General features: G+C 43.7%; 2 protein-coding genes across 29 annotated transcripts in view; one reads left to right on the top strand and one right to left on the bottom strand.

Moving 5' to 3' along the window:
- Positions 1-1,058: 1,058 nt before the first annotated feature.
- Positions 1,059-10,380, top strand: LOC143213766 (E3 ubiquitin ligase Rnf121). 5 transcript variants are annotated; one of them, XM_076433962.1, is made up of 9 exons: positions 1,059-1,299; positions 1,593-1,627; positions 1,829-1,970; positions 2,044-2,198; positions 2,269-2,497; positions 2,578-2,813; positions 2,896-3,012; positions 7,104-7,345; positions 8,155-10,380. In XM_076433962.1, the coding sequence occupies exons 1-8, from the start codon at positions 1,276-1,278 to the stop codon at positions 7,180-7,182; spliced, it is 1,017 nt and encodes a 338-aa protein (XP_076290077.1). In that variant the 5' UTR covers positions 1,059-1,275; the 3' UTR covers positions 7,183-7,345; positions 8,155-10,380. The 5 variants fall into 5 exon arrangements, with proteins under 5 accessions (XP_076290077.1, XP_076290079.1, XP_076290074.1 ...); XM_076433964.1 differs by having other exon boundaries at positions 1,196-1,312; XM_076433959.1 differs by lacking the exon at positions 1,059-1,299 and adding an exon at positions 1,331-1,496.
- Ten-m (teneurin transmembrane protein Ten-m) overlaps positions 10,315-16,763 on the bottom strand; it is a 534,210-nt gene continuing 527,761 nt past the window's right edge. For all 24 annotated transcript variants that reach the window (XM_076433904.1, XM_076433921.1, XM_076433902.1 and 21 more), the window contains one exon: positions 10,315-16,760. In XM_076433904.1, the coding sequence (XP_076290019.1) occupies positions 15,272-16,760 (1,489 nt within the window). In that variant the 3' untranslated portion in view covers positions 10,315-15,271. The remainder of the gene's footprint in view (positions 16,761-16,763) is intronic.

The following is a 16,763-nucleotide window of genomic DNA, read 5'->3' as shown; positions in this document are numbered from 1 at the left end:
AACTGTAAAGAAAATTGTACGGCAATGCAAATTTTAGATTATGTCTCTTGCAATCGATGCAGACAATTTTTATTTCGCATAAAGATCCGCAGTCTAGGAAAAATAACAAATGTGAGAAATAAATAAAATTTGTATTTTTTTTTTCGCCAATTTCTCTTATATACCGGCCCGGTAGTAATGTACGGGATATTAGCTCCGAATGTGTATACTCATTTTTTGTTGCTCCATATCGCGATTAGGATATTAGTTTCACCCTCGCTTATAGAAAAACATGTGAATTTTGCAAAAGCGGCATTGGAATTGTTTGTTTCACCTGTAAAACGATATTCGGCATGCGGTACATCAGTGCGACAGTGCTGCCACAAAGGCACATTCGGCCGATTCGTGCCGACCTGATGCCGACCTCATGCCCATGTCCAAACCCTGGTCCTACGGTCGTCCAAAATTAAGCCAATCGGGACTTGAGCACCTCCGAGCGTAGATTGGACAATGATTTGCCGATCTGTGCCCTAGGCACGGCTTGCCCAAGGCACGCCTGGTTAGCTGGGTATGTATAGAAAGTATAACCATAAACTAATCACAGAGCACAATTATGATGGTAAACAACAGCTGAATTCTCGTTCCGTGCGCAATCCATTTTTTGTCCAATTCTACATGTGCGCAATTCGTATTCTGTGGTGTGCAATCACGCAATCACGCTGTGCGCCGAAGAGCCGTGTGCATGTGCGCAAAAGAGCTGTGACCGCAATTTAGCTGTGCGCCATCGAAGGCCTCTTGCAACGAATCACGCATTATACGCGAAATTTGAACTGTCTAGAAATAAATCGCAAAGATTCAAATGCAAATCTTTGTATATATATATATATATATATATATATTTATGTATATGCAATACATATTTAATTTATGTACATGCAATATAATTATGTATATCCAATATAAATTGGATTCTAGTAAACAGTAGACATTATTAAAACATAAATTTTGCCAGAAATCAAATACTAGAGTGGTATCCGTTTTCTAAATTAGCGAAATAGAGAAACTGACTTTTCTACAGTCATTGTGATAAATACTTTGTTTACAAGATGTTCGTAGATAAGCTTCTTTGTTGCGCAATGTTTAATTTACGACTGTTATCATGTCACGTATGCATCAATGTGAACAGTGCTCTTTCAGATATCTCGAACTCCCGAAGAAGTGTTACTCAGTGTTACTTGTATCATGGCACTCTAACAAATTTTAGTTTATAACTAATAGCTGAATATATTATGAAACATGCCTGTCGTCATCGCAAATAAAGTACAGTGTTATTGTAAATATAATCGGTTTCTAAATAGGTTGAAATAACAAAGGACACGTAACCTATAATTATTCATAACCTCCTCGAGCGATAGTTTTGCTCGAAGAAAAACAGAAATTTCTACACTTTATGAATGATTTTCTTGCTCGTGTATAATCGATTGTTAGCTTTACAAAAATACAGTGACTTACGCGCGGTATTCATAAAATCTTAACAACAAATAATCAACTTTTCATTCTATATTTCGGATGTACTACCTTTACCATTCTAATATAAATGTTTTTCATTTCAGACTAACGCCGAGTTGACTCCAGAAGAACAATGGAAGTAAGAAACTTGTATAATATACTATGAATTTATACAATACACATTTATACAGTTAAAAGTTTGATCAAATACGCGTGTAATCTGTCGAGTCATTCGTTGAAGTAAACAAATAATTTACGGCGTACTTCTGTCGATCGATTACAAGCGCATATTGCAAATTACAGTAATTTCAGCGAGTACTTACGAGAATTAATATTTCAGACTGGAGCACATACAAATGCACGACCGGCATCAGGGACACGAGGCGATGCACGCTGAGATAATAATCATCTCTTTAGTAACGTTATTGGCAGCGCAGATTGTATTATTTCAGTGGAAGAAATGCCATTTCAGATCGTACCAAGTAAGACAACTTGATTATTTTATTCTAAACCGTACTGAACTGCTATCTAAAGAATCCGATACTTTTTCCACAGTTCGTAACATTAATTTTTATGTGGGTTATACCGTTTGGAATAAGCTTGCAAAATCACTGGTGGAAGTTCACATTTTTTTGGTTGGTGTTCTCCTGTATAACAGGACTAGTCGTAAGAAAGGCTGTTCAAAAGCCGATCGTAGGTACAACGCCAAGGTACATTATAACATTCGCTAGAGAAATAGCATTCCATGGAATTCGATAATTCAATTCTCTCTTCTTGTAGACTGGTGTACAAATGGTTTCTGTTTATTTATAAGCTGAGCTACGTGTTAGGTATAATGAGTTACGTTATAATATTAGCGACGTTTTTCGGTTTGAACATGGCGTTCGAAGTGAAGCCACAAGAGTGGATGGATTGTGGGATACTGTTGTTGTTTTACGGTCTCTATTTCGGGGTGTTAGGGAGAGACATCGCTGAGATATGCGCGGACAAGATGGCTTCACATATTGGGGTACGTAGAATCGAGAGAATAGAGTGTGATTGTCGCGTAATCGAGGAAGAGAGGGGTTGGCTACATCACATAATTTACAGTATTATGTGCCAGGCCAAATGCCCACGAGGATCTTAGAGTCGAATGTGTGCGCCGTTTGTGGGAACAAACTTTTAGTGTCGGAGAATGAAACTGGAGTTATAGAGAATACGTATAAATTGAACTGCGAGCACGTTTTCCACGAGTTCTGCATCAGGGGTTGGTGCATCGTTGGGAAAAAGCAAACGTGTCCGTATTGCAAAGAGAAAGTCGACCTTAAGAAAATGTTCCACAATCCGTATCCTTGAGAGAAAATTTGGTGGGTTTTTTTTTCAGTGAAACAGTCGTTCTTTCGATAGAAACCTTAACCGAACACGAAGATGGGAACGTCCTCACATTTTGTACGGGCAGTTGCTCGACTGCATCAGATGGCTAGTCGCTTGGCAGCCATTACTCATAACTCTCATTCAAGGTATCAATCTGGGCCTAGGCCTTGAGTAAGTAGAGTTACTCTATTAGGAGAAATCCAAATCGCACTCACGACATTGTTGTGTTTCATTATTTTTTTTTTTCTCTGAAATCGAGCGACTCATGTAAAACTACTGTACGTTTGTATTTTTGTACTGTGACGTTGCCCCTTTTTCACTCGGCTTTCTGACCGGCGAAAATGGCCAACACCCGAGAATTTACAGCCGCTGAGGACGGGCCGTGCGCGGCCGCGTGGACACGGTCCTCTCGGGACAAATGTAATTGACGAGAAGAATCGAAGGGAACGCTAATCTATTGTTTGGGCGCCAGGTACTCGAAAGTACCACACAAAGTAACACCAACGGCTCGTGTTCGAAGGAGTCGAACACGAGCTTCGAATCTTCTCGTTATCACAGACGGAATTAGACGACACGGACAGCCAGGAGTTCGAACACAGAGGATAACGGGGACAGCCCTCGCGGCAGGACGGATCTCGCAGGTCGGAAATAAACTCGACAGTTCGGGCTCGAATTGATTTATTCGTTGTCTAACGTAAAATTACAGGTGGGCGGCCACGTGGCCGCGACCCGGGAGCCCGCGCTCCTTATACACTTTGGCGATAGTTGTTCGATCGCGGAGCGCGTTAGTCGAGATTTCGCGAATTACGGAAGTACGGTACTGCGGTACAATGCAAGTCTCTTGAGAGACGAGAATTCACGAAGCGCTGGTGAACGGCGCGATTCCTACGGTCCGTCGAGAGATTGACGAGCGCGATTTACGCCGCGGTACCGAATTCGCTGTGATCGAGCTATTCTTTTCCGACGCGGCTCCTCGAGGAAGACTTCCGACTATTCGAAGGGGAGACCGCTCTACCGGACTCAAAGCGTTCTCGGAAAAAACGCGAGCACAAAACACGAGGCTTGTCTCTTGTCTCGTCCTCGCACTAATTATCGAGCCAACACGAATTAACGAACTGGGGATCACTTAATCGACTTACCGTGACGGAGCGAGGTTCGCCGAATTTCTTTGAGAAGGCCGGAACTTCCGCCTTAGTCACACGGACTCTAGCGCGGAGAAACCACCCGCGACGCGTACAGTTCGGTTCGGTTCGACGGAACTCGAGATTACAATTTGGTAACGAGACTCGGAAATAGCGACAACTCTCTAACTCGACAATCAGCGCGATAGTGATCCGCGGATCCGCATCGACGGAACGTATCGATTCTCGGTCTCTCCCCACTCTTTTCGTCCTACCGAAATTTCCTATGGGCGCACCCGCAACGCAACTATGTCTAGTTGCAGGACCGAACCCTCGGAACAGGTCTTCCGGCCCCCGACCTTTCCAACACCAAATAACGATCGCCTATGACGACCGGGGAGGATTAATCCTCCCAGGCGCTCCTCCGCACCACCCTTGCCGGGGTCAAATGTAGGCGGGATGAGACGACGCGACGGCGGGACCACCAAAATGCCCGATGTTCTGCAATTGTGACCCCTTCGTCCCACATCGTCGCCTCCGAGTTTCTTTGCTCGTGTGCGGTGGTGCCCTTTTGCCACCTCTACAGATCTGGAATGATTTTGGTTGCGGCCAATATCTTGTCGTTCGGTTGATCCTTCGGTGCGAGGCGCCTTTACGGTAATCGTCGCTCCTTCGGCGCGTACAACCGATGGTATTAGGGGCGATCTTTAATCTGAATGTCTTCCTCAAGGAGTGCTCAAATCTGCGGGTGGTTCTCGCAATCGCTAACGGCCGGTCCGGTCCGTTCCACTCCCAATACGGTTGTTTGACCGTGTCTCAAACGGAGAAGTGACGTCGCAGACTTGCAACGTCACAGTACATATAGTTGCTATTATGTGTATTATTTGTAACAACGAATTGTGTTGGAAGCGTGTATGTAATTTAGAGCGTAGGTCGCGACTCGAGACCTAACACGTCCGGTGACGGTGACCCGCGTGAGTATCATTTATCATGATCGATCCAAGTGCTAATTGTTCGAGAATCGATTGTCTGGTAGTCATGTTTTATTGCGATCACTTTTGCACGATTGTACCGGTCACCGGTGACTACCAGGCCATTCGATGTGTTAACCCTTTGCATTCGGAGCTATTTTAACTCGGGAATTAAACATTTCTTCCCCGACCTAGAATTCTACATTATTCATTCTATATCATTTTTTTTTCATTTTATAGATTTGAACAAAAAAACAGCAATTTTTAGTGGTCACTCTGAGTCGCCACTCGAGTGCTAAGGGTTAAATTCAATCGCAATACATATTGCAGTCACGTTCATACTCGTGTGAACAAACAGTCCGTGAATTTATTTAGATAAATGAATGTTTCCTATCGGGATATTTAATGATTCTTCCGAAGAACACATTTCCCGATTGTCTGTAGGAACATTTGAATATTTATTTATTTAGTTGGAATCAATATGTGCAAGCAACTATTGTTCGAAACAACAATGTAACGACGAGTGAGTGTAACGTAACGTGTTTTTTTAAATTTAGGCATCCATATTGAAAATGATTTAGGAAACTGGACTATCGGTGTTGGTTATCCGAATGAATAAGAGAACTTGACCGATTCTGCATAGAGATTAGTTCCGACATTGAATTAATAAAGAAAATGATTTATATTACCGTGTGAAAGAAAAGGAAACCAGATCCACACACACACACACACACACATTCGGATAATCGATATTAGAATATTCCGATGCACGGTGCATCCAAATATTTCGAACGAGTGCACCCTGTTTCTTTTACCATTCCACTTCGCAACAAAGCTAGTTCCGCTAAGTTCGCACTTTCATCGATTTAATTTAAACGACGTTTTTATATCGCATATTTGTTAATAATAACACGTTTTAAAGACATATGCGCTAAATCATTACCTTCTACGGGAACTACGAGCATAGGAAGTCGTCAATCAAATCGTTAATAAATCACAATAATTGATTTTGACCAGAGCGTGCCCAGTGAAAGTTCGTTAGTCTAACGGTAGAAAATGAATGAAGGAACGAAAGATTTTTCCTGGAGAGATTCAGGTATATTATCACTTGCATAGAGGATTCCAGATGCAGTATTTTTCGAACGTAAAGGGATAAACGATACTTATTGTTAGTAATAAAATTGTGATATATTCCTACATACAAGTATTACCTTATGTATTTCGGAAATTTTCAATGCCGAAATTTACTTAAATTGATACTTCGCTTCTCTCTCTCTCTCTCTCTCTCTATCGGTATAGCGATTCTGGTACACCACTTTGATATTGGTCAATCGGTCGAAGACACTCAAACTATCGTAAATTTCATTTCGAACGTGTCGCGTAATACGTGACGTGTACACGTGAATCAACATATTGAACAATTCGAACGGTTTGTCTCTCGTGCGAACACGATCGACTGAATATATCATTTGTGCATTCGATTTGCTTTTATAATAGCAAGTAAATAAGCTAATTGCGCGCCAATGTCGTCGGCCGAACGGCATGGGGAATATTTATGAGAGAGCATGTGTTCAGCCAATGTGCTACTGTAACATAAAAATGTACACACGTGTGAATCTTGTACAAAATCGAGTTCTCGAGGATCGAACCGTGCAAACGACGGAATGCACATATTGTTTCTATCATTTATTCTTTCAACGAGACAAAACGTTTGATCCCCCCACCTTTGTAAATATCTCGTGGAAAAACCCACCGAATTGTAAGCATTGACAAAAGGAAATGTTCCGTAATAAATAATATACGAAGATTCCAAGCTCATGTACATTTTATTTCTCATTGGTAAATCATATATAAAATCATTGTCGTGAGGGGAGCTTAACTTAACAATTTGCAATTTATCCTTCAAAGGCACTTGCGCGTGTACATGTTCTATGAAATCAATTCTTGCCGTTTCTCTCTTTCGGTTGCGATCCGTGTGTGAATATATATATATAATTATTGTTGTTGCACCGATCGTAAAACAAAACGTAAAAGATCCATAGCGTAAGTTTCCTTTCCATTCCACACAGACGTGAAAAATAAAGTATAATCACATAAATAGAGTGCTTACATGGTCTGTGTAACTCCGTTCGATGTACGAATCAACGAATTTTCTGTGTAATGTTTTCAGTAAAGCGGAACCGGAAATACTTCGTTTCGAAGAAGACTACAATCCAAAGAACTTGGGCCCGTTACCCGTTGATTCTTAGAAGTCGTTTCATTGGATACATTATTTTAATAAAAAATTTTCATGACAAACAAACACGATGTGATTTTATGATCTAAACGTATGTATAATCGTTAACGAAACGCGACGAGAAGGCGGTTGTCGGAGGAATGTTTTCTTGGCCACGGAGCTTGCTGCCGTTCCAGGTTTGTAAAGCATTTTGGGCTAAGAGAAAACGATGTACAGAGATTTTTGCATTTTCTTAGAAAGCTTCTCGTTTTGTTCCAAGAGATACTCCTAGAAATCGATTTCTCTCGTTAGAAATTTGATATACCGTCACGCGAAAAGCATAGCAAATCACCACAGCTCTGTCGGGATCTTACTAAAAAGTCTTTAATCAACTCTTATTCATTATCCTATATAGCAAAAAACAACGTTTTATCACATCACGCAGTCGTAGGTACCTTTTTGCAAACGTTCGGACTGATAGCGAGATCATCGGGTACATGTCTAGCTGTATACACATGTACAGGGTGTCTCACTCTCTTAACTCTGCCACCCTTAATAACTTTGTATATAAACAACAAAGTTTTTAGGGATGGCGGAGTTAAATGAGGGCACCCTGTATACAGGGTGATTCTGGGAACAGGGGCAAGTTACTGCTCTTTTTACCACGCTTATTAAAGTAAAACTATAGAAAAAAATGATAGTGCAGTGGTGGATGGCCATTTCGATGACCTCGGGTTAGTACTTTTATACGTAGGAAAAAATAAAAGGGATCGATTGGTTTCACAAAACAAAAAAATTGGGTTTCATTAAAAAATTCACATAAAAAATAAGCTCACAGGAATAAGTTAGGACGTATTATATATTTTTACTTAAAAAAAGAGCAGTAACTCGTCCCAGTTCCCAGAATCAGCCTGTATACTTAATACGTATATACAATATATAAATATCTATCATACATATATAGTATATTCATATGTAATATAAATAATCTATTTATACATTCAAGCATCTCGCTATTGTCATGGGGATAGAGAACTGTGCACGACGCGACGATTGTCAACAGAGGCGAGGTGTGAACATTTAACGGGAAGAATTTGGGGAGATGCGGAACACGATGACAGAGGTGATAGAGGTGATAGAAAAGATCGATTTGTTGGATGGTTCAGACTGGTTCAGACGCCACGATATCGACGGGATCGACGGGATGGGTCACGGGGCAGACAGTCACAAACACGGGGAAATTTTATAGATATATTTATTGAGTACTTAGCGTGTAAGAGTATAGAATATATGTTACCTTACTGTTAAATATCATTACATGGTATCATATATAATGATGTATTCTTTAAAATAAACCTCACGCGGGACAGATTGCGCGCGCGCGTGCATAGCGGGTGGACAAGATGCATCGTACCCGTAAACCGAATAAATGTGTTTGGGACAATTCGGGTTGACATGTAAAAATTCTGACGGTTCGGTCGGTTCTTTTCGTTTAAAAATCAATGGCTCTACACATTCGTGAAACAACGAATCGATCGATTCGTTTTCTATGGCGTCGGTTTTCAAAAGGGGGGTTCATCTTACGAATTCGCTGTGTCCTGCCCACCGACTACGTGAGTGTGTGGTTCTTCTTGTATGAGTGTGAACGTGTGGTACGTGTTCCAAAAGTATTTACATAATGACCGCAATTAATATGTACAATCTCCACGAAAGGACGAACACAGGATACAGAAGAACGGACGAACTGCGACGAACGGCTGAAAAAAGAGGCCGATGGGATCGATTTGGGTTCCATGGGATCTTCTTCGTTTATCGTTTATCTAGATCTCGCGTAATCGCCGGCTGCGATTCCCGAGGCATTGTTCTTTTTCTTTCTTTCGTTCTTTCTCGATTTTATCGGGCGATGCGCGTCAGACAGTTGTCGGAACAGCAGCAGGTTTTGATACGCGATCGACAAATATAAAATCTATAGTACCCTGTGGGGCTGTGGGCAGTGATGCGCGATATTCACACGCGTTTCCCATCTGCTGTGTGACTTTGTTGATTAAACGAACGTTTTCTTAAAATCATTGGTCTTTCGTTTTTTGGCAGAAATGGCTCGTTGAACGGTTAAATCACGATACAAAAAGGTTCGAGATTGTTATAACTACACTGCGAATGTGTATGCAATTTTCTGTCTTCAATCTGGTTGGTTGGTGCAATGCGCGATCGGAAAATATACTTCGTATTCGATTTAAGAGACACATTCTTCCCGTTTCAGATATTTCTTACATTATTAATTATGTTTGTATTTAACAAATGACGAAACATTTCGTTATTCTACACGAGCAAATTGCACCAGTTTCGTATGTATATCATAAGAAAACAAGTTTCGTTTTGGAGTTAAAATCTGCAGTCTACTTATAACATCCCGAAATAAGAACACATACGCTACAGTTTTCCCTCGTTTACCGAGTGTTCGACGAGGGAAAACTGTCTGAACGAATCCAAAAGACTTGTGTATACATATTGCTCTACCCAAAGTACCCGGCTTTGCTTTTCACAATGACGATCGAACCGTGCTGTGAATCAGGATCTGCACAGAGTGGCCTGTCCAACGTGTTTTGCAACCGATTAAACCCTAGAAACATCCTAGAAATCGACACCGTCGGTGTCTGCTTCACGTCCGAATCATGCGGGAGCCGTTTCTCGTGAGCAATATAGAAAAGTGTCGCTCGATCCCGGCGAGCGTATCGCGGCGATCGACGACAATACGAACGAAAGAGAAATCGAAGTTCTTAGTCAACGACGCGTGGTTATGTACAAAAAGGAGCGGAGGACACGCAATCGTCGCTCGGTAAAAGGAAAACGGAACGAGACACCGATGAACCGCATATTCCTGTTCGCAGGCCGCCCGACACGGTGCGGCGCGGCGCGGCGCGGCGGTCGAACGTTTCACTAAAAAGGAAACCGCGCACAACTCTCTTCTGTTTCTTCTTTCCCCCTTTTCTCGGCTATTATTTAACACAATTCGTTATATATTAATATACCGTAACAATTCTCGCTCCCTGTCAATCGTTCTCGCACGCGCTCTATCATTCGTTCTCTCGCTCTTACGCGATAACGCTTCTCTTTCTCTCTTGACTTTCTTGCTCTCTCTCTCTCGCTCGCTCGCTCGCTCGCTCGCGCTCTCTCTCTCTCTCTCTCTCTCTCTCTCTCTCTCTCTCTCTCTCTCTCTCTCTCTCTCTCTCTCCGCTCTCATCGGACACATTAGTTAGACATACACGATAGTTACGAAGTATTGCTTTCTTTTAGTCGCGTGCCGATCGTGGTTCGCCCTCCAACCGAATCACAGCGGACGATTTCCCGTCGAGCGCAACGGTTTATCGATCTTCCACCCCTTCCGCCGCTGCGCGATCGAAACTCCGCAAGAATTCTGCGCTGCTCTCGAGGATCTCATTCTCCTCCCCCACATTGGACGTATTTTGTGATTGTTGATGCGACACGCATCTCATTCCCACCCTTCTCCAGCCGTCGCACGGGGCGGAGCTGTTGAGACGGTTCACCTGAATATCTCGCTTGTCATTGGTGGTAGGAACAAATGCATCTAATCAAGATCTTCAATCTGGATCTATTTTATTTTTATAAGTGTTAAATTTTCAACCAATTTTTTCATAAATACATTGTGACATGGCGGATTTGGATACGTCCTCCGGATCCGAATATGAAGAATATGGAGAATGGAAAGATCCGCGGTCTAACAATGAGCGAGACGTTCAAATGATTTGTTTCGAACGTTCCACCCCGTCGACTTGGGCAGAATTCTGTCGGCGCTGCTCGTCGCTCGAAGGTGACCTCGCCGCTCGGAGGTGACCACGCCGCTAAGCGTAAAGTTAACACGAATACAGGACTGTTTTATCGTTTTTGTTTCTTTTTCTCTCTCCCTTGTTTTGTTCCCCTCACGCGGCACGTGAGCGAACGCGAATACACATAGAATATCGGCGGTGTCTGCCGCCTCCGCCGTTCGGGGGTGGCGGCACACACTACTCTCTCGCATGCTGCACATTTTAGAACGCTACTATGTACGTGGTGGGTTAACAGGTAACGGAGGATTTTGGGGAATACAAATAAGGCAAGCACTGTACTCAGCGGCTCGAAGTGCTAAGTCGCTCTTATAGTCCTCATCTCGAATTCTAAACAAGTGTCAAGCTTCTGTTAAACGAGATTCGAATTTTCTGTGGCTCTGATCCCGCCGCTTTCTCAATTCTGTGGTTAGCGAAGTTAAGTTGTTACAAATAATGGGAATTATATCATTCAATAATATCAAACATACTTATATCTTTATAAATTGATTCAAATGCCTAATATAATGGCATGAAAGAAACGGAGGACAATTTTTTAGCTTAAGAAGCTGAAAAAAGCGCGCTTTAACACCTCGGCCACTCTCCCGCGTCTTCGAGAGAAGAATCGCGAAGGTATCCGAAGGCTCGAAGTATTATATGTACACAATGTAACCGAGAATAATTCGAGGAACGGCGAAAAAGGAACGTCACAGGTCACAGCTATCCCTCTCGGTTCAACGAGACGAGCCCGCGGCCGTCAATGGCGGAGAACGCTTCTAATGAATGTTGTGTGGAGCGAGTGAAATTCGTGCACGTATACGAGTACCACGTCGGGTGTATTGAAAACGTTGAATCACAGATTGATATGCCTCGTGTTAGCCGGGACTCCGTCTCGCCGATCGAGGGTAGATCGCGATACAGGCTCCTGGAAACACTGACGGTGGTTCGGTAAACGGAAATGGAACTGTCGTGTCCGGTTCAAACGAAACGATTGCGTCCGGTCGATTTTTGCGGTGATTCGAAACAGTTACGCTAGTATCGTTGCGCCAGAAAACTGTTATACGCGACCGGATAGTGTCCTTTATCTCTACCTTCATTCAATTCTGGGATTCTACTTTCAATTGTCAGGGGTATCGAACACATTTCAAATTCAGTCGACGTACCGTATATTTCCAATTTCAATCTGTGCTGATCCTGTTTCGGCAGCAACACGATTTTCTTCGAAAATATTGCGATCCGTCGCTAACGAATAGACCGCGGATCGTTATGCAAAATAAACCTTGTACGATAGACATTGACTCGAGATCGAATAATATAGTAATTTCTTGTCGATAGTTTTCCAGAACAACGAGTTCACCAGAACTGTTTTCGATCGAAACCGTTTTTCGAACGAACGAACGGACAAGCCAACGCACATTGCCTGACAATCGGTTACTTCGTAGAAAATTTTTGTTTCTCGCGGATCGACGCGGACACTTATTAGTGGATCCACGACGTTTAATGGCTATACACGACGGATATGTACAGCGGCGTATCGTTAATCCTTTAAAGGGACGCGCTAGCACACTCTTAACCGTGTTTTCTTCTTCACTAAATTACTTTTTCTCTCGATCTCTTTCGCTCTTTCTCTTTCGCGCTCTCTCTCTCTCTCTCTCTCTCTCTCTCTCTCTCTCTATCTCTCTATCTCTCTCCCTCTCTCTCAACTAGTATCGTTACTTTGTAATTATGATTATGTATGTTTTGCTTGGAATCCACCGTACAACTACCTGGAACACAACGTGGCCGAGCTACGCGTCGCTCCGCTTACGCTGGCTCGCTATTTTTCTTCTCTATTACGTTATTTATACCGTACGTATTATAATAGCGCGTGTTTTTTCATCATTTCCCATTAGCGTGTTTTTTCATGTTTCTCTTTTCTCTCTCGTTACTTTCTATGTCAGCTTTACAACTTCACCCTCGGATCCGAACCACAGAGAGCTCTACGATTTTTTGGTATTTTTTCATTTTACTCGCCTTTTATCATTTACCCAATATTTGATAAACACCGACCAGTTTTCAGCTATATTCATACAGAAAGGGAGGAGGATTATTTTTGTCATTTTACTCTTATCCTCTTCTTCTTCTTCTTCTTCTTCTTTTTTCTTCTTCCTCGTCTTCTCAACCGGTTCCGTTCACTTTTCTTTTTGTTCTTTGATCAGGGTTAGGGATCAGGGGGTGGGACAGTTTTTTTTTGTTTGGGAAAGGGATTGATTTTTTCCACGGGACGATCCCACAGACACACGGTTTCACATAGGACATATTCTTTGACGACACAATTCAAAAAATAATTTCTCATTTTTTTTTTTAGTAGAAAGATAGGCGGGGTATTTTTTTCGTACAATAGTATCATCGTTATTATGTACTATTATCTCCTTTTTATTAGTTATTACTATTTACTTTTAATATTAGATATTATCATATCCGTTATCACCTATTATCTCATTATTCATTATTATTACTTTATCGTTATATTATCGTTATTATCGTTATTATTATAGTGTTATTCCACCGTGGATATTTTCTTTTATTACTCGACGCGCGACACCGTCACGAAACTGTTTGCCCGTCTATTGCTTTGTCTCGTTTACGTCACGGCGGACATTGCTACCGAATCACGCCAAGTACCGACCACGAGGGCTCGTTTCCGACCTCTCGTTACAAATCTCTCGCTCGCGATTATTATCTATATACATATATAAATATACATACATATATATCCATTTATATATGTATATATATATATATATATTTCTGGTACGACACGCGAGAGTTTCATACGTATCAAACTATTTACAACAGAACGTTTTTCGTCGAACGCTCGACATCGTGGATCGCTCCGATCTCGTTTCTCCCGGGATCGGATCAGATCGACACCGCACCTGCAACAGGTGTCTCGAGTATTCGCACGCGTCCGCGAACCTGAGTTCAGAAATTCATACGATTTCGTCGATTTCTTCACGAAAGACCGATCTTCGCGCACGCTTGACGCTCGACGCTTACCCTTCTCCCAGATCGTAGGTCGTAGGGGGCTGTCTCTCTCTCTCGCGTAAGATCTCTCGCAACGTTCTCTCTACGCGAAACACGCATCTTGTTCTGGTGTGTGTATCCGGTGTACGAGTGTCTGTACGTATGTGTGTCGTGTGTACATATACAAAAGCATTATCGACAGTTTCCACTTAAGTTTACCGGTCTCTCTCTCGTATATTATATATTATCTACAGTTACGATTAGTAGCTATATGTACAGTCGCTCGGCTCGCGCAATTACACCATCGCGCGTCATGTTAAAAATATTTTGTTGTATATCTGTGCTTTTTCTTTCGCTTCCATTTTTCTCTCTCCTTTCCCTCATGCTTCGCTTTTCTAGTTTTCCCTCGCGTTTTCCCTCGCGTTTTCCCCAATTAAACTCGCCGAAGTTTACGCGCGCACGCCTCCTAGACCCTGTTGCATGGAAACACACCGGTGTTCGACACTCTTGAACGAGAAACACGGAGAGTACGTATGCCCTCTTGTGTGCATGTGTTTGTATGTGTTTTTTTGTGTGTGTGTGTGTGTCTCTCTCTCCCTCGCCTCTTTCACGCACTCGATCATATCTCGTGTCACGGACGGCACCTTGGGAAAAGTTCCTCTGCACGCACCTCTCCTACAGCATCTCGTTTTTATCGAGTCCACGTGGTTGTCCTTTCTTTCTTCCTTTCTCTTCACCCCCAACCCCAATTGAATTCGTTACAAACTAATGTCGCCACGTAACAAGCATTTTTCTTTAATTACTTTCTCCGTTTCAGTAACTAACGTGTTCGTGTGTGTGTGTGTGTGTGTGTGTGTGTGACTAGCTCAGTTCCCGACCGTGTGCGATTTTCCGGCGTGGCCGCCGCGCCCGGTCGGAAGGTAAACGATTATAGACAGTTGAATCACAAGCAACGCTATTTTTTTGTTATGGCACACCGAGCGGGGTTTTCGTACACGTGAAAAATAAGAAAAATAGCACTCGAATCGGACACACTTTACCATTTATCATCCTCTTTGTGACGAGTGCGGTGAGAAGAGAACAAGAGAGAAAACCGGTGTTCCGGGATGGTAGGACGATGTGATCCTACCGTGGTGACGGACACCGTGTCCTCGCGGTCACGGTGCACGGTCCCCGAAGAACGTTAGTCTTGTCTCTCTTCATTGTTCGTTCGTCAAGTCTGTCCGATACGTGAATTCACGTGGGCGCGTGAACCAAGTCCCAAATAGCGTTACGATCCCGCGTCACATCCTCGAATCACGAGTCGTGCCTGTGGATCCTGTTCCGCCTGTTCCCGCTCTTCCGTCTTTTCCTCTTCGTGTCCCTGGTGAACGCTACGTTGCCGGGATCATCGGCCAATTGAGGATATCTGTGAACACTATGAATGTCCACGCCCTCGTAGCCGTTCACGGTGCCACGGTTGAACAGCTCGTCCTTCTCCTCTTTGGACCAGTCCCCTCTTCCTTGAAAACCGGCCATCACCAGCTGCTTCTCGATCTCCCAGGCTCTCTCCACAGCTCTTTTGTGAGCGTGTTTCAATATCCTGTGCCTCTCCTGCTCAGGATCCGCTCCGTACCTGATCACCACCGCGGCGTCTGGGTTGTACAGCCTTAGCTCCTTCCAGGTGCCAGATCCGTGCTCGGTAGTCTCGTGTGTGGACACGTTGAACATTCCGCCGAGCCGACGCAGCTCCTCCATGTCGTCCCTGATCTTCAGCGCATTGTCCTTCACGAAATAAAACACGTCCTGGTCGTGCACGCTAAAGTGCAACGGCAGGAAATAGGAGTTGTTGAACACTGACGTGACTACGTCTTGAACGACGCTGTTCACACCGTCCACCACGCTCACCAATGCTCGTCCTCCTACCCTCGACACCAGGATACCTTCTCCGAAAACAGCGCGACGGTGCGCTACTCTAGGTAGAAGATTCCTGGTCTTGGGCTCCAGCTTCAACAATGGTTTCGGCACGAAACCTAGGTCCGAGAACTTCTCGTGCACTCTGTCCACGATACACTGGAGACCAGACATCACTCCAAAGTCCGGCGTTAATTGTGGAGAGGTTATCGTTGCACTCGGCTGGTACACCATCTTCTTCATGTACTCGGAGCCCAGCATCGCGGAGATGTCGTAGCCGTAGAGCTTCAGCCAGCTAGCTAGGTCAGTCATGTACTCGACGTTCTGTTTGAAGTTGATAGGGTCGTTGTTCCGGTAGCGATAGATGAAGATGTCCGTCGGAGTGGTTAGCTCGTTGGCCATCTGCTCCCACGCTGGTGTCATCCACTGGCCGACTGTAGGGTCGTACAGTCTTTTGTTCAGGTAGACCAGCTTCGTGTTGGGGTCCAGCAAACCTCCGTGGAAGTCGATCGGTAGATAGAAGTCGGGATTAGTGTCCTTGATGATCTTGCCGAACGGTGTCCTCCTCATCTCCTTGATCAGGTTGCCGTTCGTGTCGAACAAGGCCAGTGGAGAGCCGTTTTGATCGGTCGCGACGTAGAACCTTTGTTCAGAGGTCTCCACCGTGATGAGGAAGTTGCGGGAGTCGTAGAGGAACCGGAACGTCTTCATCGACTTCGGGAAGTGCACGTGAGTGATCAGGTCTGGCGTCCTCGGGTTCGCGTAGAAGAACTGCGTGATGTTCTCGCGGTCGTCGTTCCAGGCTACCAAGCGACCACGGTCGTCGTAGAAGTACCAGATCTGCGACTTCTTGTGCTCCGAGGCGTGGATCAGCTGGCCCCGCGAATTGTACCTA

This window comes from Lasioglossum baleicum, chromosome 11, assembly GCF_051020765.1.
Source record: "Lasioglossum baleicum chromosome 11, iyLasBale1, whole genome shotgun sequence".
Classification (NCBI taxonomy): domain Eukaryota; kingdom Metazoa; phylum Arthropoda; class Insecta; order Hymenoptera; family Halictidae; genus Lasioglossum; species Lasioglossum baleicum.
The sequence above is the reverse complement of the archived record's forward strand: the minus strand, read 5'-3'. Positions and strand labels throughout refer to the sequence as shown.